General features: G+C 37.2%; 1 protein-coding gene across 2 annotated transcripts in view; it reads left to right on the plus strand.

Moving 5' to 3' along the window:
* The window catches only part of PREX2 (phosphatidylinositol-3,4,5-trisphosphate-dependent Rac exchange factor 2), a 289,450-nt gene that overhangs the window by 91,549 nt on the left and 173,191 nt on the right, over nt 1-24,710 (plus strand). For both annotated transcript variants that reach the window (XM_011940917.1, XM_011940918.1), the window contains exons 8-11: nt 1,272-1,375; nt 9,851-10,000; nt 12,614-12,758; nt 17,455-17,555. In XM_011940917.1, the coding sequence (XP_011796307.1) occupies nt 1,272-1,375; nt 9,851-10,000; nt 12,614-12,758; nt 17,455-17,555 (500 nt within the window). The remainder of the gene's footprint in view (nt 1-1,271; nt 1,376-9,850; nt 10,001-12,613; nt 12,759-17,454; nt 17,556-24,710) is intronic.

Raw genomic sequence — 24,710 nt, forward strand, 5'->3', positions numbered from 1 at the left:
TGAAGAACATTTAGAGGTGGTTTTCAAAATGAACGTGAGGAGTGCAAGGTGATGAAGGTCTGGGGCTGACAAACTGTCCAGTCAGGCTAATTAATCGATTTGCTTAGTTTTCTTTAGTAGAGATGAAGGACTACTAAGTTTTGATGAGGCTTGAAGACAGCTAAGTCAGGAATATGCAATTTTTTCCAAGAAAAGAGCCCAGAGAGTGTGATAGCATCTGGAGACACGTCCCTGTGCCCACCCTATCCACACTGGGATAAGTGTCTAACTGCACAGGAGAGGAAGAGGGGGCACTGCAGTTTGTGTACAGCTACATCTTAACTTGTGCTAGGTGTGTCTACATAACACAACACATTAATAATTATTCGACTATATTAAATTATTAGCCAGATTTTGTCACTGAGTCCAATTGAATAGTCTAGGTCAATGGAAATCTCTTGAGTGACTAGGTATTTTTTAATGTCCTTGAATCATTTCTTAGAATTTTTCCTGTTTTTAATGAAAGAAAAGCATTGAAAAAATATTTTTTCCTGTGTGCTTAATGATTCAAATACAAACATATATAACTTCCTAATTCATTGTTAGAAATGGTCATCTGTAAACCTGGGTTTTTGACTTTGTGTTACATACGTTTTAAGATTAAAAGCTGGCACTAGATGTAATATATACATAGTTTTGAAATGTTTTGGGTGTTTTAGAAATAAATAAGGCCTTTTTGAAGGATTGCAAAGATATTAAGAGACTTGTTCAACAAGTATACAGTGATTATATTATAAAACTATGATAGGAGAAATATTTTTATAGCTGGATATCACTGAGCTTAAGAACCTCCAGCACAGCCAATGCTTTGAAGAGGGATCATAAGTACTAACTGGAAATTACCAGCTAGTTACTGAAAATTGAGTCATGAAGGTGAAAGAAACTCAAATGAAATTTTGAAATGACCAGTTGTTAGTGTCTGCCAGAGTCTGATTAGGCACTGCTGATGTCTTACATTGAGCAAAACACATACTCACTCTCCCACCTGTATACTATCCTTAGTTTAAAACTTGAATTTATTTTTAAAAATTAATATGCAGATTGCCTACTTCATTAAAGCAACCAGTGCTGTTATGAAAGGGAGGACAAATGTAAAGATCTCCAGGAGTCTAATGTTTGATATTGTCAATTGAACTGGTGTCTTTTTTCAAAGAATTGCTTAAAATATGTTGTTTTGACATTGTTTTACATTGTTTAGTAACAAAGTCTTTCTGATTTAATTCCATCTTAAGACGGTTGAAGAACAGCAAGGCAGCTACAGATGGACATCGGTACCTTTTTCGTGGCCGGATCAACACGGAGGTGATGGAAGTGGAGAATGTGGATGATGGCACTGGTGAGTGATCTGTGGATTTTAAATGGGATGCCAATGGTAAATAGTAAACTCCTTTGTCAGACGGATTTCTCACTTGGATAATTCACCTGCCGTGTATTAGAGCTTAGAAATACTTTGTTAGGTAAAGTCGTTGGGTAGAGGAAAGAGAACGGTGAGATAAGGGAGGGGAGGAGTACTGTGGAAGTAGAAAATTATATATAGCCAGAGCATACTAACATGAAACGCAGATACAGAGAAATAGCCGAGGGGTGTCCCGTGGTATTCGTGGGACTGGAACAGAGGGCACTGTGCAGAAAATAGTTAATAAATGAATTTTCTTTAGTTATACTATTTTATAAGCATAAGAATGATGTTTTGTTCCTATAATATATTCGCTGTAGAATATAGCAAACTCTAGATTTCTCTTGGCTATGTAGTTGTTATTCATACAGACAGGTTGTCAGTTTGCTTGTAAGCAAATTGTGGATGGAGGTGGTTTGTGTAATTTTAAATGCTTGTTTTAAATATCTTATTACTCAAAGGTAGTAACGTTTTGCTTTATAGATTTGAAAGTATGGGGTTTTATAAGCTAATTTATGCATGATTAGTCACAAACATTAAGTAAAATAAAGTTAAAATAAATTATACTTTCCATTTGAAAAAAAAAGTCTCTAAATAAATTCACTTAGTAAAGTGAATTCCATTTTCCCCCAATGATTTTAGTTAGAATTTAAAAAATATGCTTCTAGGAGGAAAGACAAGATGAAATGCAATATATTAACTGTTGCTAAATGTCTTTTGCTTTCATATAAATAAATACTTTGGTTATATTCGTTATACATATGGGATTGGGACACAGATCAGCTCCCTCCACCTCTCAAATACTTTCATTGTCACTCTGGGGTCCCAGAAGGGAGAAGGATATTTATAATCGGTCAGAAGCACAGAATTTCAAATGCTCACCTGTAGGCAATTTCTCAATACCATTGTTAGCATCTGAATAAATTGTCAAGTACTTACAATCATGAACTGTGATTGCTGTAGGTAAGGGAAAAGGAATGCGATGAGCAAGACTCAGGTGGTGCCTGAGACTGAGCACTCAGCTTCGGAGCCATGCTATTGTGTTCACCCAGTAGAGAGGTTCCTCAGTGGCTAACTGTGGGGTGGTGTGAAGTTTCCAGACAGTTGGCACAGACAGATGTCCCAATTCAAATCCCTTTCTATGCCACAGACTGTAATGCAGTTGCAGATACTTCCATGCTAACATACGGTACCTAGTCGGCTATCTTTCCATAGCAGGATGTACACATTATTGTTTACAAGGTAGCAGTAATTTATTCTGTGCTTTCTAAGAAGACTATATAGTGACATTTAGAAGTTATCTGTCTAACATGCTAAGAGTTATCTTGCCTCTGTAACCTTAATGTTCAGGAGACTCCCCAAATGTCCAACTTTGAACCTGAGTTGGGAGGAAGTCAGATAATAAAAGAAGAACACTATAAACTTCTACTCTGTTCTTTGTTGGACCTGATTACCCATAATGGGACCACCTCCCCACTTTGCTTAGGCACTTCCTTTATTTTCTTCTACTTTTAGGCTTTCCCACGGGCATAGAGCCCCTGGCCTTATTTCCTGAGAGATTGAATATCCACCCCTTATGTCCCACTTTCTCCCTTCACCCCCTGGGATGTGAGTGCCACTATTAGTGCCATCTGCATTGGTGGTCTGACTGAGTTGTGATAGTGATTACTATGGTTACTGTGCTTTTGGGCAGCTGGAGAACTAGATAAAGAGATGTAAGAGCCCAGGACCTTTGGAGGCATGGCCATAAAATGCTGTCTTCCAGTGTATCTGGGCCGGATGGTAAGAGAGTGAGATCCTGTGAAGGGTGACTTGAATTGCACAAATGGTCCTTGGATTCAATTCCACCAAAAAGTTCTGTTGATGCTAGTAAGATCCAGCCTACAGGTCCCTAGTTTCTGAGGGCAAAAGCATTGTGGAATACAGGGCCTAAGACCTTGTTGTGTTTGAATTAGAAGAAAGACACGACATTGCAGGATATTTAGTTGTCATAAGTTAGTTGTCCGATGGAACCTCTTGACACAAATTTGCAGGCTTGATTTTCTTCAAAATAAGATGAAGACATTTATTAGACTTTGTATTATTCAACTGGGGCTTTCCTCCTCTTTGCTTTTTCTTGGATACATATAAGCAGCATGTAGCAGGAATTTGGCTGTACCTGGTCGCTACAAGGTCACTTAAATAATTTTCAGGCTGCAACTGGATACCATACCCTAGTTTCCTGCAAGGAAAATTTAGTTTTCTCATGGATATATCCACTAGGTTTCTAGGGAGTCTGAGACTTGGAAATTGAATAATAGAAATTTTGAAGAGGGATAGGATCTTGATGGTCAATTAATGTACCCCATTAACATTTCAGATGACAGAAATGAGGCCAGGTTTAAGAACTAACTGCCCATGTTTACCAAGCTGACTAGAACAGAGCTGGGGATAGAGTTAAGTTTGCTGGGTTTCCATGTACATGCTTTGTAACATAGAGAGGGACCAAGTGGAGAGCAGTGAAGGAACAAGGCATCAGCCTACGGAGATTGAGTTTGGTAGTACCCAGAAATGATCTGGGTGCTGCATGAATTTTCTCCCTTTGTTGTTTCTTTGGTCATTTCCAGCATAGAATCTTCATTTCTTTTTTGATGAGCTCAGGTTTTAAGTCTGCTGTATTTTTTACTTTACGCCTGAAGCTGACACAGATGGATCTTAGCAGAGCTGATTAATGTCCCTATGCCAAGTACCCCCCATACTTGGCCCCTGGATAAGTTAAATGAGGGATAAACAGATGCTATCAGGCTTATCTGTCATTACCAAAAGAAAAATACAAACACCTATACCATATTTAGTTGTAAATAATAAAATGGATGAATTGATGTGTGTGTGTGTGTGTGTGTGTATATATATGTATATATATTTAAGCATGCTTAGAACATTTTTTCCTTTTCTTAAATTGAGATGGGGTGGTGGTGAGGAGTCTCATTATCTTGCCCTGGTTGGACTTGAACTCATGATTCTCTCAACTCAGCCTCAGTAACTGGGACTACAAGCATGCACCACTGTGCCTAGCACTTAGAACTTGTGATGGAAAATGGAATGGAAAAGTTTTTCTTTCATTTGAATTACATGAATACTGAGTATTTTTATATACTGTGTGTATAATAAAATAGTTTTCTAAGGAAGAAGCTCTATCAGATGACTAATTGCATTGACATAGCTCAAAACTTGCAGAAAAATTAATTGTACTTGGGATGAGACCAAAGTTTTCAGCCAACATGTAAACATCTCGAATCAAATAATATTATTGTAATTTTATTCATAATACTTAATGACTTGGTTTATATCATAGTTATATCTTAGTATAGAAAGAAATTTAAATGATGGTATGATGTGCAAAAGTGCAAAAATTTGTATATATATTTATTTAAGTCTCTCCATGTTATTCATTAATTCCTATATTCAAGGCAGATGTTGACCCTTGCATCTGTGGCCAAATTTCCATGCAACCATTCTTCAGATTTCAACTCTCAGTGAATCTAAGTAATTCTTTGAAGATTCTTTCTGGGACTACTAGTTTGATCATGATGCTCTAAAGAAAATTCAGCTTAAAGGCAATAGTAGGAAAGCTATTGAACTTCCTGGAATTAATTTTCATGGTAATTTTTATAGTGCACGCCTGGAAAGCCATTCAGAAAGTAGTACCAGATCATTAGTATTCTCTCTTATGCACCAGTTTATTTCTGTGATTGGACAGAGGGTGAGAATGTTGACCTTTAGAAAATGTGGTCTGTAGTTCAGTATTGGGCATACTATAGCTTTCAATACATTCATCAAATTTGAATTGGATAAGATGAAAATTTTTTATTCTTAAGATGTTCTTTGAAAGTAAGTCAATTAAAAAAATTTAGCTCTCCCTTTAGATATAATTACTTGAAACTATTTTAATATGTTGAATACATTGTTTTTATAAAATTAAATTGTGCTTATTAAAGAAACTTTGGAAACTGCAGAAAAATATAAAGGCCAAAAACATTAGATAATAATGTCATACGAAGACAAATACATAAGACTATATACAAAATATTTCCTGCAATTTTCGTTTTCGTGCACAGATTTAAAAATGCTTGAAAATGTGAACTTTATAATTTTGTATCCTTTTTCACTTAAACCAAGTACCTGTATTATGTTAATGATCATCATCTTCATCTTCATGCCTTATCACCAAAAATAGTATTTATTGTTGCATACCAGTCTACTGACTAGATAAACCAGTTACTTTCACAACTGTAGTATTGTTGTGTAAGCTGGATTGAATATGTTCTTAATTAAAAAGTAACTGGCTTAACAAATGTTGAAAAGAATATAAGAATATAATAGTTTTTGTAAAATACATTTTCAATGTTATTAATTTAAGGGAGTATATTTGGGAATTCAGAAAAGTCAAGGGATGAACTACTTTTTTAGATTTTTAAAAGGAAAAGTCAATTAGAATTTTTTTTTTTTTTTTTTTTGCCAAAAATAATACCATATGCAATTTGGGATGCTGGTAATTTATTCAAAAAATTTTTCTCAATGTTAAATATTTATGAACAAATTACAAGTTTGAAAGTTTCCCTTAGAAATTTATGCATTCACAGTGTTGATCTCCAGGACAAGGGTTGAATACATTATTTAGACATCAGTTTCTTGATGTTTTGAATAATATAGTCTGGCAATTTCTTCTGTTTCTTAGCCTTTTTATAATATTTGGATATTTTCCATCTCATTGAAATGCAAATTTATTGAAAGAATACTGGCACATCCACTGAGATTTATAGTGTATCAGTTTTGGAAAAATCCCATCTAATTATATGAAACTGTACTGAAATAAGAGCAAAGAATTTGCAAACTGTGTAGCTTCAAGTAATTAGTGACTTGTTCAGGTCTGTCCATTGGATTTTTCTGTTTTTGGAAGAAATCTGTGACTAAAGACTGTTGAATTTGGATATTCTACATTTAAGGAATGGCAATTTAAAATCTCTTCTTCCTATAAAATTAACATTTTAGATCCATTGAAGCTTGGAAATTCCTGCGTTTGCCATTTAATAAATTATTTATTCTTTCACTTAAATTTTTTAAACCAAATTCTGACTAAGTACAAAGCAATGTTGGACTTTTTAATTACTTTAGTGAAGGTGTTCTTTATGGATAAATTTAATTTTTATTTTGAAGTATGAAAATATTGGACAATGTGCTATGATTAAAATTGTGAAGCTATTTATATGTCTCTGTAGTTTTTGAAAAAAATGAGAAGCAATTGCTTATTTTGTATAACATTTGGTAATTTTGATGCTATTATGAAGTATGTATACTACATTTTGAGGCCTGTGGTATGTATATTCAATTGTATATGTGTGTTAGTGTATGTGCATATATATGTTTAAAATTACTTATGATTTTTAAAATTGGTGTGATAGAAATTAGCTAGCATATAAACTTTAAAAAGGAACATTATTTCTTCATGTAAAATTATTTGACACAAGCTGTTCTTTTAAAATATTAGTGCAGCAATTAAGCTGTTATTTGAGACAGTGGATGTATTAGTCCATTCTTGCACTGCTATAACTGCCTGAGATTGGGTAATTTATAAAGAAAAAAGGTTTAATTGGATGATGGTTCTGTGGGCTGTATAGTTCATGTGGCTGGGGAGGCCTCAGCGTACTTAAAATCATGGTGAGAAGTGAAGGGGAAGCTGGCACGTCTTCCTAGCCGGAGCATGAGAGAGGAGTGGGGGAGGTTCTATACACTTTTAAACAACCAGATCTCACGATAACTCACTCACTATTATGAGAACAGCACCAAAGGGGCAATTCTTCCCCATTATCCAATCTCCTCTCACCAGGCTTCAGCTCCAACTTTGGGGATTACAATTTGACATGAGATTTGTGCAGGAACACAGATCCAAACCATATTAGTAGATTTTACAGTCAGCTAATGATCTTGGTTTCTGTACATTGAGACAGTAGCCACATGTGATCAATCACATGCTCACTTATCTGGTTCTGAGTTGAATTATGTGCTTTCCAAAAGAAATGTGTATGCACAGGCTCAATTGGTCAGGCCAGGCTTCATGGAGGAGATGGGTGAGTAAGAATCTGTGAGGCAGAGAGGAGTGTGGGGTAGCTTGATGAGAAACTCAGCCTAGGGAATACATAAGTATTCACAGGACAACCAGGAAAGCAGCAGACAAGAAAAGCATGGTGGGAAGGCATTAGAACATAGTGGAAAATAGAAGGAGTTAGAGTTGAGTTAATTTGGGAAGAATCTTTAAAGCAGAGTCTACATGTAGTTTTGACTTGATTCAGTGGTGAGACACCCAATGGGTGGCTTTTGAGCTAAGAAGTGGCCTGATGAAAAATATTTGAGGGAGGGCCAGCAGGATGTGAAGAGGCCAGTGACCAGACTCACTCTAGGAAAGAAAGGAAGGAAAACCCCCTGTTATAGAGATGGCTGGCCCTGGGGTACACCTGTGTGGTGTCAGGAGCATGACCCAGATGATTTTGGCATGTGAACCTGTGTTCCCTGTGCCCTATGGGAGGGCTACACTGTGTTCATTTTGGAGTGAGTCCCGTATTTATGACTGTAGGCTGCATTTGGCTACTGTGGTTTTCTTTATCTAGAGTAATAGTTAAAGGTGTAGTAACCTGAGTGGCCATGTGGGATCTTTTAAGCTGCAGGTGCCAGGTTCACTTAGCTAATCATAGCCTGACTTGAATAGAGAGAAGACAGCCTGAAAAAAAGCTTGGGCTTGTTTGTGATTCTGATCTTGTTAGGTCACAAGTGATTAGGGTTGGGGGACAGTTCTAAACTTGTAGAATTTGAGAATTTCTGAATTTTTTCCCACCAGTTTATCATAATTTCTCAGCTGGTTATTTTTATAGATATTAAGGAGGAATTGCACTGTAATTATGAAGTAATATTCTTATTTTCCTACTAATGCTCATGAATACTTATCTGACATGAATTATGAAGTTCTTTTACTTTGTGTAGGATCGGAACATGAATTAAACACATAAAGGTAATAAAAGTACAAAAAATCTTTTTAAAAATTGCTTGTAATTTCTTGGGAGGGAAGGATCTGCCAGTTTAAATCCCTGTGTTATCAGAAGTCATTACTGATTATTCATGGATTATGGCACCTATAGAAAATACAGACTAATGTCTAATGTCATCCTATTTTGACTCAAAAGTAATCTGGAAGCTTTAAATACTCCACAACTGAACAGCATCATTTGATAATGGATTTGTGGTATTATTAGTCTGACCTCACATAATGTGTAGTGATTTTGGAGCTAATGAAAAAGACTATGGGAACCAGATTTTGGGAGAATGAGTGCCAAGCACATTTGTTTCTACCCAAAAACTTCATAAGTAGATCATCTGAGAAAAAAAGAACAAAACAAGCAAAGTACCACAAAGTCATTTTCTAAACCACCTTTAACTTTGTTATGGCTTACCTCCTCAACACTGGCCTTTGCTGCTGAATGACTTTCAGGAGAGACACATGAAAAGGGTCACTTTAATTGGTACAGGTGCTGACTCAGGCCTCTGTCATAGGTTTTTCCATCTTGGAATCTTTGCTTTGCAAGGACTGTCATGCCAGTAAAGGTCGTTTGCAAGTTATGTCACTATTCTTTACCTGCTGTTAGACAGAGAACTACTGTATAGAGTTTGCTGTTGACATTTTCAAACCCAGCATGACAGTTTACCCAAAATTGTGGTGAGGTAACAAAAGAGACAATTAAATGTAAATTTGTCTTCAAAAATTTTTTCATAAGTTTCTATTTATGTGACATAAATGGAATGAAATGGGTTTAAAGAATGTATGTCTAGACCATGTACAGTGATAATGCTTTGGCATTTTCATGTTTCCATTTATTGCAGTTTTAGGTAATTGCACTCTTAGTGTGTTCCATTGGCCAGTCTCTTAGTGTGCAGTTCATTAAATAATAGAAAATTGATCCGTGGGACATAAATTGTCTCTGAAACCTAGAATGCTATTTCAAAAAAATATTAGGAAGATAAAATAAGTAGACATCTTGAATGTTTGAGAATAAAATACCTTGCATGTTATTCTTTTATTACTTTAGAAACTTTGACAATATTTTTTAGCATAGAGCATGTAAGTGTTAATTAGTTTGTAGTGTTTAGTTTCATGTAATGTATTAACACTGCGAGCTAGAAATGTTCCATTATTGAGCACTGACTGCCTGCAATATAAACACATTCTTAAAATTTTTAAATGTGTATGTTTTTCAAAATGCATATATAAAGCAAAGATACGTTGAACAATTCAGTGGTTTTGGAACTTTTGTGTATTGAATGATAGTGTTGATATAATAATATTGTGTATTGCATTTTATTCATTTGCCTTTACCCATTTATTTACAGCTGATTTCCATAGCAGTGGACACATTGTTGTTAATGGATGGAAGATACATAACACAGCAAAAAATAAATGGTTTGTTTGTATGGCGAAAACACCTGAAGAGAAGCATGAATGGTTTGAAGCTATTTTGAAAGAAAGAGAACGGCGGAAAGGTGGGTGTATGAATTGCGCACTATTATACTTAGCGAAGATTCTAACTTAGCATAGGAGTAGATAATGGGAAATCATGAGAAAGTAGAAAGCTATATGATGGCTGCTTATTAGGTTGGTGCGAAAATTATTGCGGTTTTGACATTAAAGCAATTACTTCTGCACCAATCTAATACTATGTGATGTGAGCCTCGTACTAAAAGACTTATTTGATACTTACAAAATTGTTATGTAGTACTTATGTAGTTAGAAAAATAATTATGTTATGGCTGGTAGTGTCTTTTAAATAGTTTTTTAAAATAGAAAATTTGTTCCATTTTCTTTTCATTTTATTCTTGGTATTTCTAAAGCAGCATTACCAAATTTTTCTTTAAGTGACAAGCTTCAGTAACATAATGCAGTGTTGTAAAGCCTCCAATTGTTCTCTGTATACTTAACAGAACATTAAAATTTCTTAGACCCAATATGTTAGATTCCTAATTATAGATTAAAGCACTCTGGATTTATACAAACTTTTAAAAATTGTTAGGTCTATGAATGTAATACAATGTAACCCAATTAGTTGTTTGTTCATATGAGGAGGCCTAGCTCGAATTTGTGTTATGCTTTTAGAAAAATTTGCAAAAGGAATTTGGCCTGGCTATATTCACCAGTGTGAGGTTTATCTGCAAAAAGACATATTTCTATAATTCAGCTCAGAAATAGAAATGCTTGTATTTCTACTAATTAACAACTGATTTCTTAATTAAGAAGCATGACATTGTTGATTACTTCTGGAGACCCAAGAATAAAACACCTCATTGGTAATGAAATTTCAGAACACAAAGAACTCTTTCTTCCATCTTCAGATGTTTTCCCCTGAAGAATATGCAAAGTTGCTACCTTGATTGAAATATTCATGGTACATACTTGTAGAATTTCCAAAGCGTTTTCAAATACTCCTTTGGTTGATCCTGGATGAAGAGCCAGATAGAAAATTTTAAAACAAAGTTTATGAATATGTGACTGACTCTAAGTTTTGCTGAACGTAGCAGTGAATTCAGATAGCAAACAAATAGTTGAAAGGTGAATCAAGCTTTCAATCAAGTTGAACCTTTTTTGTTTTTTTAAGTGTGGCTATGATTCACCCAAGACAAACAAACAAACAAACAAACAAACAAAAAAGACCCAAACAAGAAAAAAAAAGCACATTCTCTAAAACTACTTATGATCTTTATCTTTATATTTATCTTTATTAGACTCCATTCTTAAGGTATTATTTTTGAATAAAGACAAATGTTAATGGCTCCAGCATTGTCAAAAATAAAGGTCTGGTAGGAAATTTTGCAGGTAGACGACTAAAAATAATATAAGAATTTCTCCTTCTGCAACAGCTCCTCATCAGTCCTGATTTAGTGCCAGTGTTCCTAGGATTTTAGTTTGGCACTGTTTTTCTCTAACTAGATTCCTCGCCTTGGTTATCTATTCTCATCAGATTAACTTCCACTTCTACACTGCCGATTTGTTAAACTTTACGTCCAGCCTTGTCCTCTCCCCTGGGCATGCTCATGTTTTCACCTGAGTCCTGGACTTCCACCTGAATGTCCACACTACGCATACTCGGTACCCACCGAACTCCTGGTTACTTGGATGCCTTTGCCCAATATGCCTCCCTGCTTCCATTCAGTCACTCTCATCAGAAGCCCGGAAGGCATCTGATTTCTTCTCTTTATTCCATGCCCACATTTAACCAATATCTTATCAATAGCGCCTCCTAACTATTTCTCAACTTCATCCTCTTTGCCCTATGGCCCCTACCCTTATCGCACTGAGTTGAACTTGCTTGAACTTTTGAGGTTTCTTCTAACAGTGTCCCTCTTTTTAAATATTTCCCTCTTCAGTTTGTTCCCCATACTGTCCTCTGAGCTTTGCTTCCAAAGCAACATAACTTTCTTTCCCGCACTACCCTACCTTGCTCCTCCCACTGGTTAAAACACTTAGCTGCGTGTCCAATACCTAAGGAATGAAACAAATTGAAACTGCAGGTTGAGCAAGGATCTTGGCTATCCTACCAGCCCATCTCCTATCTTTTCTCTTACAACCCATAGCTCCGGACCTCCATGTTGCTTCAAATGAGTTAACTCTGCTTTCTCTAGAAATCCCCATTCATACCTGTGCATTCAAGAGAGGTCCCTTCTGTGAAACCTATCTTAACATTTCTCAGGGAGAGGTGAGGTAGCCTGGGTATGCCTCCATTTTATCACATTTTTTTTTTCCACCAGAACTGTCTCTATGACTACTCTGTCCAGTTCTGCTGATCTAACCTTGAGCAAGGGTGCCTGGTCCAGGACTCAGTGGAGACTGAGACTCAGCTGTTCTTGTTATTCCTCTGACTAAAGCTTTATGCCTTTGGGGCACAATTTGCATGAAGGTGACATATAATCTGGAGACCCTGCCTTGCAGGTCTCCCTAGCCCCTGAGCTTCTTGAACACCAGGGCACTATTATACAGGGGTCTGTATCCACAACCCCCAGCACATGGTAGACCTACAACAAATGCTTGCTTAATGAAGGCACAACTGAATGAATGAATGAAGAGAATTTTCAGTTACCTCTCCTTTCTCTCATTTTTGATAGGTTTAAAATTAGGAATGGAGCAAGATACCTGGGTAATGATCTCTGAACAGGGTGAGAAACTTTATAAAATGATGTGCAGACAAGGAAATCTGATCAAAGACAGAAAAAGAAAACTGACTACGTTCCCTAAATGCTTTCTTGGAAGGTAGGGTTGGGAGTTTGGGTGCATGACTTTCTTTTACATTCTCATTATCTCACCTGTTAACTTTCCTTCAGTTAGTTTTCCTTTAAAAATATTCCCTTTGGCACTTCTGAAAACTTCTTTACAGTTGCCATTTCCTGGGCTGTAGCAGGACGAAGGAATGGACAGAGAGCCAGGATCATGACCAGGAAACTTAAGGCATCCGTCCATTCATTCATGACCTCTCAGATTTCTGATATGTCATGATCCCAGGGGAAATGGAGGTTGGATCCAGGCAAGGAGTGATAGGCAGGTAGGTTTGCCTGCAGGGGACAGGATGACTGGTTGGGCACGGACATGTGTATAGGGCTTGAAAGTCAGAATCAGAAAGACAGAGAAGATAAGAGACAGTCTGAACTACCAGTTAATTTAGAATTTAGGCAGCTGGACTCAGGATAAAGGGTGTAGGTGAAGAGTGAAAATGTGGGTCATGTGAAGAGACAGGCAGTGAGCAATAGGCAGAGAGGTCACTTTGATTTTTAGAGTAGAGCAGAGTGACTGAGTGTTGTTTGTTTCCTTTGGACAGCATAAAGTGGGATTCCTTGACTGGTTTAATTAGTGCAGGGCCAGAAAGAAGGTTAGCTGCCTTCAGGGAGCTCTTTTTAGGCCAACCTCTGTGCTGACTTCTTCCTATATATTATTTCTAATGCTGGAATACATACTTAGGTAGGAGCTAAATACCATTATACTTTTTTGGAGATACAGAAACTATGGATCAGGGAGCTTAACAATTTCATATTGTTAGTGAATACCAGTGCCCAAGTTTATAAAGTAGGCTATAAAGTAGTTTACAGTCTAGACTGTCATCAAACTTATCTATTCAGCTCCTAGTAGTGCCACCAATTTGTTGTGTGATTTGGGATGGTTGAGTTTCCATTTGCTCTGAAAACATGGAGATGATGGTAGAGTTTACCTATAGTGCTCAGTAGGATGTCTTTTTAACCAGCATGGGAACACACAACATAATCATAGGCTACCTCTGCCTCCCTCATATGGTTTGGCTGTGTCCCCAACCAAATCTCATCTTGAATTATAATCCAAGTTGTAATCCCCACATGCCAGGAGAGGCATCTAGTGGGAAGTGATGGGATCGTGGGGGTGGTTTCCCCCATGCTGTTCTCATGATGTGAGTGAGTTCTCATGACATCTGATGGTTTTATAAGGGGCTCTTCCTTCTTCACTCGCCTTCTCTCACCTGCTGCCATGTAAGGTGTACCTGCATCCCCTTCTGCCATGATTGTAAGTGTCCTGAAGCTTTCCCAGCCATGCAGAACTGTGAATCAATTAAATTTCTTTTCTTTATAAATTACCAAATCTTGGGTATTTATTTATAGCAGTGTGAGAATGGACTAATACACCCAGTCTCAGGGAAGTTCTTTACAGCAGTGTGAAAAAGGGCTAATACACTTCCCGACCCCCAACTCAGAAATCTATAGGCCAGGAAAACCTCTGCCTGCAGAGCAACATCTGGCTTTCTTCTTCACTGGGAGTAATCCTCCCAGCAGGCTACACATCTGCCAGTAAGCTATACTGTTGCTTGTAGGTACCCCTTAGGTGGTAGTAGCTCTCATGCAAGGGAAAGAGAAGATGTGAGTTTATCTTGGCATAGAAGCCCTGTGCAGCAAAATGACAGTATCTCTTGTACCCACCCCATGGGCATAACTTTAAGGGTCCTCACTGGGATATGCCCACTTGCAAGAGAGTGACTTCAAGTTATGGCTTCCCACTAGGTTTCTATAGGTATCCAAATTAACCACCAGGGGTCATTTTTACCATTACAATGCTGCCTAGTTTAGCAGTTGACACACTACCTTCATCAGGTATCTAGGAGAGTATAGCTATGATAGAAAGTTAGCCCAGGGCCAAATTTGTTCTTATTGAAGAAGAATAGATTTTGCTAACCCTTCACTCATGCTATGTCGTATGGAAATAGTGCAAGTTCATTGCGATGCTATATGAAGCTTCTCCCAGAGCACCTGATAGGTAGGAGAGACTCAGTAAATGTTAGGTTATTGTGGCCTTTTCCATAACAGCACACTACTGCTGCTTACAGTGCAAGTTTGAGATTATTTCTGCGTGGATCATTGTCCTTTAGCAGAGTGTTGATGGAATTTCCCCATTCCCTCAGTAGGTCCAATGATAAAGCCACTCATTGGGTTCCTTTACTCTTGAGCTCTCACTCTTAAAAATGTTTCCAATTTATAACAATATTTAAAGTGGCTCTTTCCCTCATTGTAATTGGACATTTTCAGGAATCTAGTGCCATCAGACTAGAGAATTATGCCTTAGCTACATAACAACCATCTCAGCCCACTTGTCAACCACTGAGTTAGTAAAGCTCACTATGTGCCAGGCCCCGTGCTGAGTTCCTGACATCTATCATCTCATTTAATCCTTTGGCTGCACTATGACATTGACGTTCTTTTTTTTTTTTGAGGTGGAGTCTCACTCTGTCGCCCAGGCTGGAGTGCAGTGGCGTGATCTCGGCTTACTGCAAACTCTGCCTCCCGGGTTCAAGTGATTCTCCTGCCTCAGCCTCCCGAGTAGCTGGGATTACAGGTACATGCCACCACACCTGGCTAATTTTTTTTAATTTTTAGTATAGACAGGATTTCACCATATTGGCCAGACTAGTCTTGAACTCCTGACCTCAAATGATCCACCTGCCTCGGCCTCCCAAAATGCTGGGATTGCAGGCATGAGCCACTGCACCTGGCACGACATTCTTAATATTATCTCTATGTTAATAATGAAGAAGCTGAGGTTTAAAGAGCTAAATTCATGAACTCATGGTCATGCAGGTAGTGGAAACAGAAACAGGATTTGAGTCCCCATGGTCTTATGGCAAAGTACATGATATTAACTGCTACACTGTGTTTCACCTTTTCTTATATTTTTCTTTTGAATTTGTTATGCAGCAATAGAAAAGCAATGGTTTTGAATGGTTCTTATTTAATAAAAGAATAAAAAATTTTTAACTTTTTCTGCCTTGAAGTATTTTTGTAGTCTAGACAACCCATTTTTAGAATTTTATATCCCTCAATTATTTGACATTAGTCATTTTTCTTGCTTTTGTTTATGAAATTAATGAAGAAATAATTTCCTGATGCAGTCCATGGCTTTGTTTCTCTAACCAAAAAAAGAAAGCCAGTCTACAACAAATTCAATTATTTATATAAAAGTTCAAATGTTAGACTTTTAAAACATGAGCAACATAATATTTTTTATTTGTAAAATGTCTCTGTATTTAGTGTTCCCTTAATGATACCACGTGACCTTTTTTTTTTAAATCGCTGTATAGCTGAGGCTCTCCTAAGTGATGCAAAACATCATCCTTATTATCTATGATGCCTGGGGCTGCCCTGCAGTGGTGACAGATGTAACTTATAATCCACTGTGGCCTTCACAGCCGCAGCAGTGTGTGGTAGACAGTTCTGATGGATGGTTCTGTGCTGGAATATTCCTTATGGATGACAGATGAGATACAGTAATGAATTTACCAAGTAATTTCACATTTTCAAAACAACGTAGTAAAACTTTTATATGTCTTTTGGTGTACATTAGTTTCCTATTGCTGTATAACAAATGAACACATACTTAGCAGCTTAAAACAACACCAGTCAGAAGTCCAAGAGAGCTCAAGTGGGTTCTCTGCTTAGGGTTTCATGACCCCAAAATCAAGGTGCTGGCCAGACGGGGCTCTTATCTTGAGGCTCTGGGGAAAAGTTCCCTTCCAAGCTTACTCAGGTGGTTGTCAGGATTCAGCTCCTTGAGGCTGCAAGAATGAAGTCCTTGTTTCCTTGCTGTCAGCCAAGGGTTGCTCTCAGCTTCTGCAGGCTGCGTGTCTTGTTACCAGGTCCTCTCCGTCTTCAGAGCTGGCAGTGGCACATTGAATCCTTCTAGTGCTTTTCATTTCTCTGACTTCCTCTCATGCCACTAGCCTGAGAAAACTCTGCTTCAAAGGGTTCCACTCCCTGAATCAGGCCCACTAGGATAATTTACATATTTTAAAGTTTACTAGCTTGGGGTTTTAATTACATATGCAAAAATCCCTTCAGAGCAGTACCTAGATTAGAATATAATTGAAAAACCAAGGGGAGGGAATCTTGGTATGGTAGGAGGGCAGTGAGAGGATTTCTGTAGAATCCTACCTGTCACATGGTACATGCAGTTTTGTTTTGTTCTTCCTTCCTGGATCTTTAAACTCACTGGTTCTCTGTGCCTGGGAACCACGTTAAAGACAGTTTACCTCTTTATATTAAGTTGTTACTACTCTATTCAGTTCTGACTTTAGCTATCTTTAGGATCTGTTGCAATCCTTTAGTCCCACATTTGCCTTTATGTTAATGCTAACCTTTTAATTAAAGCTACTCTAAAATTTCCACTTTGTGTTTATTAGAGGCCTCCACAAGTTGAACAGTTTAAAACTAAGTATAGTTTAGTAATGTCCGTATGTACAGACATGGGTTTTCTAGAATAGAGTTCAACTTAAATCGCTGTAGGTCTTACATATGTGAAAAAATAATCTGTTGAAATGTGTTGCAAATATTCCTTTATATTTTGAGATTCCTTTGATCGTTGCTTCATGACTGGATGGTATGGAAAGACTTGCTGGGGAAAAAATTAACCATTTAGCTTTTTCACTGGCTTTCTGTTGCAGCGAATTTGTGTCATGGCTGTTGGAAATTGGAGAGATTCAGAGGCCTGAGGAAGGTGTTCACTTGGGACAAGCATTATTAGAAAATGGAATCATTCACCATGGTAATTACTTTATTAATTACTTGTTTAATACATTTATTCACCATATGTATATTAATCCCATTCATCAGTTTAGTCTACAATTCCCCACATTATAGGATGCTTATTGTTTTTAACAACATTTTCAGTACCTAGTATGTGTAGAACAGTGTTTCAGGGAGTGTAGGTTTATGGGGTTATCTTTGTTAACCTTAGAATGAAGAGCTTTAATACAGGCAAGTGTTAGAAAATAGAGAAGTGGGATTGTGGAGGAAGTCATGGTTACTTCTATAGTAATTAGAGTATTTGGGAGTGCTTCATGGAGGACAGGACATGACAGTGATGCTGGGCATTGCAGAATGAATAGAACTCTGCCAGGGACTGCAGGGCAGAGGGGCATTCCACCTGGAGGAAATAACAGCACTCCAGCACAGTGGTGGGTGAGTTTGTGGTGGCTTCTTTGAGGACCAGCACAGAGCCTCACATGGGTCCATGGATGAACATACTGGCGAGGGGAGGTGTGGCAAAAAGGCAGGCAGAGCCTGGATTCCAGAAGATCTGAAGTCTGCTGTGGCATTTGGGCTTATTCTGAAGGGGACCAGGAGCTGATGAATGCTTTTAAGCAGAGCCATGATCAGAACTTGGGTCCACAGCTATGAGATGCAGCAGCATGGAGCCTGAAGTGGAGAGGTTCAAGACTGCAAAGCACCAGGCCCCTCAGGGGGCCCTGCTGTACCCAGGGGTGGCAGTACAAGGGCTTTAGCAGATCTGCATCCATGGGCATGAAAAAACCCATGGGGAGATTCTGGCAAAGCTAACTCTTTATATATTATAACTCTTCGGATATTTTATAACTCTTCGGATGCGGGTGATGAAGAATGAAGAGAGAGATTAGAGTATTCTGAGCCTTCTTCTCTGAACGACTGAGATAACTAATTCAGGAGGAGGAGCAGGGTTGAAAGAGAAGATGCAGGCTTTGCTATGCACTGTGTCAGACAGCCAGTGGGGAGTGGCCAGCAAGCGATTGAGAATTTGGGGTGAAGCTCAGGATAGAAATAAGGTGAGAGACATATTTGGAATCATTTCAAGGGAGTACTAGACTCCTGGGAACACTGACAATGAACAAACAGACAAAAACCAAGAAAGCAGTGTTGATGGGACTCAGGACAAAGGCTTAAAGAATTTCTAAGGTAAATTGTAGGGGAGGAGAAAAAGGGAATTATTAATAAATATGGATGTTTGGCTATGGTATTTTGATGTTCATTTCCTTTCTTAGATGCTGTGCAAACAAACCAGATCTTTCCCATCTTTCCTTATCACACTGGGTGTTGCCTACATGATGGTACCACCATCCACCCAGCCAGGAATCATCGTTAATTCCTTTCTCTCCCTGATACCGTCAAGCCCTGTGAACTCTACCACCAAAATAAGTCCCTAAACAATGAATTCTCTCCCTTTCAGCATCCCTACCTTCTTTCTAGTCACCGTCATCTCCTCCTTTGCTTCCACTTTTGTTCTCCACTCCCATAGTACACTCTCCAGGTCACAGCTAAAAAGACCTTTTAAAACGGGGATATGATCAAAGCATCCCTCTATTTATAACCATCTAATTGCTTACGATCAAACTTAAAGAAAAGTTCAGACCTATTACATGCCCTAAACTTTTTACCATGACCTACAAGATCCGACGTGATAGGGCCCCTGACTTCCTCTCAGAGCTTGACACCTCGCATTGTACCTAACTTGTTGCACGGTGGCCACCCTGACCTTCTGTCTCTTTCTTAAACACTCCAAGATGACTTCCTATTTAGGACCTTAGCTTTTGCTCTTCTCATTCAACAGTTGCTTATTAATCCCTAATATATGCCAGGAGCCTTTCTAAGTGATAGAGACAGAGCTGTGAATGAAAAGACAAAAATCCTTGTATTCACGACTCATGTCTTCCATGACCCTTTGACTTTTAGAAGACCAGCCTGTCCTGTGATTCCAATGTCCTATTTTTTTTTTTTTTTACTTTGAAATCTTTCTTTATCACTCTGAAATTATTATGTTGTTTTACTTGTGTCTTTGTTTGTTACCTCTTTATCTCCCTATCCCTTCCCTGGCCTCCAATAAAAATATAAACACCATCTGAACAAGAGCCTCATTTGTTGTTATATAGCAAATGCCTGGTGCTCAATAAATATTTGCTGAATGAATGATTATATTTTGAGTGAAAAGATGATACTTATAAATTGTATATGATTTTGTGCTTGTTTCATTAGCATCATTAAAGCATCTAAAAGCATTATATGGCTGCTTTTAGCATCTGGTAGGCTAAAAGCATCATTTAAAAATTTAAAAGTAAAAGTAACATTATGACTATTATATACTAACATCGTAAAATGCTAACAAGCATATATAATAATTACCCTGTCTTTAATAGGATTGAATAGATCTTATATTGTCATGGGAACTGTGCCTCAGCTGCAGAAATTGAGTAGTTGTCTACCAAATTGGTTTAGCTTTTGTTTTTTGTGGGTGTGCATACATTGCATTTCTTAGTTTTCCTTGCAGTCAAGGGGAGGCCGTGAAGTTGAATTGCAGCCAAGGACACGTACACAAAAGTGATGTACAAGGGAAGTGTACAGGCTATTAAAAAAACACAAAACACAAGGTGACCCTGGGAGCCATGCATTAAGGATGGCTGAGCCTGTCAGACCCCAGACCCTGCATGAGGAGAGCACCATCCTTCATCCTCCACCACTGATTGGATTTTACCTCAATGAAAAATTAGCTTCTACAACATAAATCACTGTATTAGGGAGGTTTGTTTGTTACAATAGCTAGTGTTAACCAGTGGAAAACCAGCTAGTTTTTCTTCCCAACGTTTCCTGCAAAAATGACTTCTCCCATCGTATCCTAGCATATTTCTGCCTTTCTAGAAGGAAGTATGAGAGCAGCTGGGTTTCTTGATGGACAGAGTGAAATGACAGACTTAAACTACTAAGAAATAAAGGTTGCTGGTTTATGTTGACATGCAAACTAGGGGTGAGAGAACATATTATGCAATTTCACATTAATAGAATAACTCTATTAGAATAAAGAGATATGAGCCAAATGTACTAGGATCATTAGTATGTGGTTCCAGCTGCGTTTTGGTGAAAATAGAATTCCTAAAATAAAGTTGAATGAACCATCTGTTTTCAAGACAGCAAGCAAAAAAGAAGTTGACTATTACTGCTATTATTCACATTGCAAATATGATTGAGAACTTCGCCATCAGCAAAGCCTTGCTATAGCAGGAACTCTAGGGTTGAGGCCGCGTATGCTTTCTCTGTGATATGCTGACAATATGTATCTTGTCTGGTGCTACTCTTTGCAGTAGGAATGCTTATGTGAGAACAGAGACCTCATATCTTATTAATATTTGTTATATCCTATGGTATGCTGAAGTTGGCTCATACAAGCTCCTGAGAGCTGATAATTAAATACATTTTGTAGGCTGGTTAATTTTTAAACACAATTATTATTAATTCAATTATATAAACATGTAAGTGCATAAATTATGTTGCAAAAAGGGTAAAACACCCTTTTGGGGGGTTGGGGGAAGGGTCTTGCTCTGTTGCGCAGGCTAGAGTATAGTGGGGTGATCATGGCTCACTGTGGCCTCAACCTCCTGGGCTCAAGTGATCCTCCTGCCTTAGCTTTGTGAGTAGCTGGGACCACAGGTGCATGCCACCATGCCCGGATAATTTGTTTTTCTTTTTTTTTTTTAATTTGTAGAGATGAGGTCTTGCAATATTGACCAGGTTGGTCTTGAACTCTTGGGCTCAAGCAATCCTTCCACCTCAGCCTCCCAAAGTGCTGGGATTACAGGCATGAGCCACCATGCCGGACCTGTAAAACAATCTTTAAATGTATCACTTTCTCATTACTTTACAATGTTTTACTATTATCTATGCTGTCGAGGTTATTTATATCTATTGCTTGTGTATAGTGAAAATACTGTGTAATGAGTGCCACCGCACCTTTAACTCCATGGTCAGTGACTTTAGGTTGGAAGCTTGAAATTGGTTAGAATGGGAGTATTTATACAACAGAAATGGGCAAATGCTGCAAATCAGAACTTTTCCTCTACTCCCCCCACCTTCACCACCCAGAGAGCCAATTGTTAAACATTTGCACTACACCCCTGGTTCTCTCACACAATTATTTAAAAGATTGCGTTAAGCAACTTTCTTCACTAGAGGACCTGAACTGTAGTTTATACACCCATTTTCCATGCTGGATAAATTGGGAGAGTAAATTCGAATGCAGAACAGTTCAGGGTTTTTCTAAGGCAACATCTAAGAGTTGAGGTTAACCCAAGATTTGTTATCAAAGGCACAAGCATTTGCCTTACAACTAAGCTCTCCCTGTCAAATAGGTTAGACTACCACTTGTTTCATTGTGGCAAAAACATTTGGGCTCAACTTCTTGAATTCTGGAATATCAAGACAATCTATTTCAATGATTATTAAGGGATAAAAATGGGAATAGGTAGATTGCCTAGTAGAAAAAATTTCTGATCTTAAAACACGTTGTAGAGTTTCACAGTATTTCTCTTGATTTTATATTTCTTTCATACAGTCTGTTTTACATATGACTTGGCTTGGGGAAAAGATACCAAAAAGCTGTATTGTATTTTTTTTTTTTTTAAACAATTTATGGTCATAAGCCATGTAGAACGTTTGGATAGCCTGGGGTAAAAGAGCTGAAACTTCACATATGTATGTGTGTGTTTATGTGTGTTAACAAGTCTTCTGACTTTCTTCTGGATGCATCAAATGTAGTTAATGAGAATTCTGACAACTTTCTTTCCTCTTTCAACATTTCTAGCAAAAAATAAAGGTCAAAGTCTTTCATCTAATCATAAAAATATAGCTCTTTGCAGCAAATTATCTCTTCGGCAAATGTTGCATTCCCTGTAAAGAAAACATTTAAATATAAACTCTTTGACTTTTACTTTGAGGTTTTTACTTTCTAAAACAGACATTTTTTATTAGACAGTATATAAAACAACTTAGCCTGAAAAAGAGAAAACGTAGAGATTTAGTAGGAGATTCCCTCCCCTTCCTCCCAGCTTTATGGAGGTATAATTGACAAATATTTATGGTATACAAAATGTTTTAAAATATGTGTAAATTGTGAAATGATCACCACAATCAAGCTAATTAGTGTATTAATCACCTCACATAGTTATCGCTTTTTTGTGGTGAGAACATTTAAGATCTACTCTCTTATCAATTTTCAAGTTTGCAATACAGTATATCATATTTTCTCCATCTATCCATTCATCCATCCATGGAAACTTAGGCTGATTTCTTATCATGATATTGTGAGTAATGCTGCAGTGAACATGGGGATGCAGATATCTCTTTGACACATTGATTTTATTTCCTTTGAATTACAAACCCAAAAGTAAAATTGCTGGAGCATATGGTAGTCCCATTGTTAGCTTTCTGAGGAATTTTCGTACTGTTTTCCAAAATGGCTGTATGAATTTACATCTCTACCAACAGTGTACAAGGGTTTCCTTTTCTCCACATCCTCACCAACGCTTCTGTCTTTTTGATAACAGCCATCCTAAGAGGTGTGAGATTATATCTTATTACAGTTTTGATTTGCATTTCCCTGGATGATTAGAAATGTTGAGCAACTTTTCATATGCCTGTTGGGCATCTTTATTTCTTTTTTTGAGAAGTATTTATTTAGGTTCTTCACCCATTTTTAATGGGGTTATTTGTAATTTTGGTATTGAATTGAATTAATTTCTTATATGTTTTGAATATTTGCCTCCTATTGAATATATGGTTTGAAAATATTTTTCCTATTCCATAGATTGTCTTTTAATTTTACTGATTCTTTCAATTGCTGTGCATACACTTTTTAGTTTGATGCAATTGCATTTGTCTATTTTTATTTGTCTGTTTTTGCTTTTGTTGCCTATACTTTTGGGGTCCTCTCCAAAAAATTATTGCCAAGACAAATGTCAAGAAGCTGTTCCCTAATCTTTTCTTCTAGTAGTTTTATAGTGTTACATCATATGTTTAAGTCTTTAGTCCATTTTGAATTTATTTTTATATATGGTGTGAGATAAAGGGTCCCATTTATAATAATTAAATAATATCATTAAATTATATTAATTATATTGTTATATTTATTATATCATCAATATAGCATGTAATATATTAATATTAATTATATTATTAATAATTAATAAATAATAATTTATTTATTTTGCATGTAGATATCTAGTTTTCCCAACATCATTTATTGAAGAGACTGTCTTCCTCCATTGTGTATTCTTGGCACCTTTGTGGGAGATCAGATTTATGTGACCATAAATCTGAAATTATTTCTGGGATCTGATCTCTATTCTATTCCATTGGTTTACATGTCTGCTTTTATCCAGTACCATGCTGTTTTTATCACTATGGCTTTGTAGCAGAGTCTGAAGTCAGTAACGTCATGCCTTTAGCTTTGTTCCTTTTATTCAAAGTTGCTTTGGCTATTGTGGGTCTTTTGTGCTTCCACACAGATTTTAGGATTGTTTTTTCTATTTCTGTGAAAAATGCCTTTGGAATCTTGATAGAAATCACACTGAATCTGTAGATGGCTTTGAGTAGCAGGGACATTTTAACAAAATTAATTCTTCCCTTCCATGAATGTGGGATTTCTTACCATTTATTTGTGTTTTCTTTAATTTCTTTCATCAGTGGTTTATAGTCTTCAGTGTACAGATCTTTCACCTTCTTGTGTTATTCCTAAGTGTTATATCTTATTTTTTGATTCCATTTTAAATGTGATCATTTTTAAAATTTCTTTTCTCCATAGTGCATTGTTAGTATATGGAGACACTACTGATTTTTTAAATGTTGACTTTGTATTCTGTAAGTTTACTGAATTAGTTTTTGGTGGAATTTATATGGTTTTCTATATGTAAGACCATGCCACCTACAAATAGAGACAGTTTTGCTTCTTTCCAATTGAATGTCTCTTATTTCTTTTTCTCCCCTAATTGCTCTGGCTAGGACTTCTAGTACTATGTTGAACAGAAGTAGAGAAAGTAGGTATCTTTGTCTTATTCTAGAGAAAAAGCTTTCAGCTTTTGGCCATTGAGTATTATGTTAGCTGTAGGCTTGTCATATATGATCT

Source organism: Colobus angolensis, unplaced genomic scaffold (genome assembly GCF_000951035.1).
Source record: "Colobus angolensis palliatus isolate OR3802 unplaced genomic scaffold, Cang.pa_1.0 Scaffold194, whole genome shotgun sequence".
NCBI classification, from domain to species: Eukaryota; Metazoa; Chordata; class Mammalia; order Primates; family Cercopithecidae; genus Colobus; species Colobus angolensis.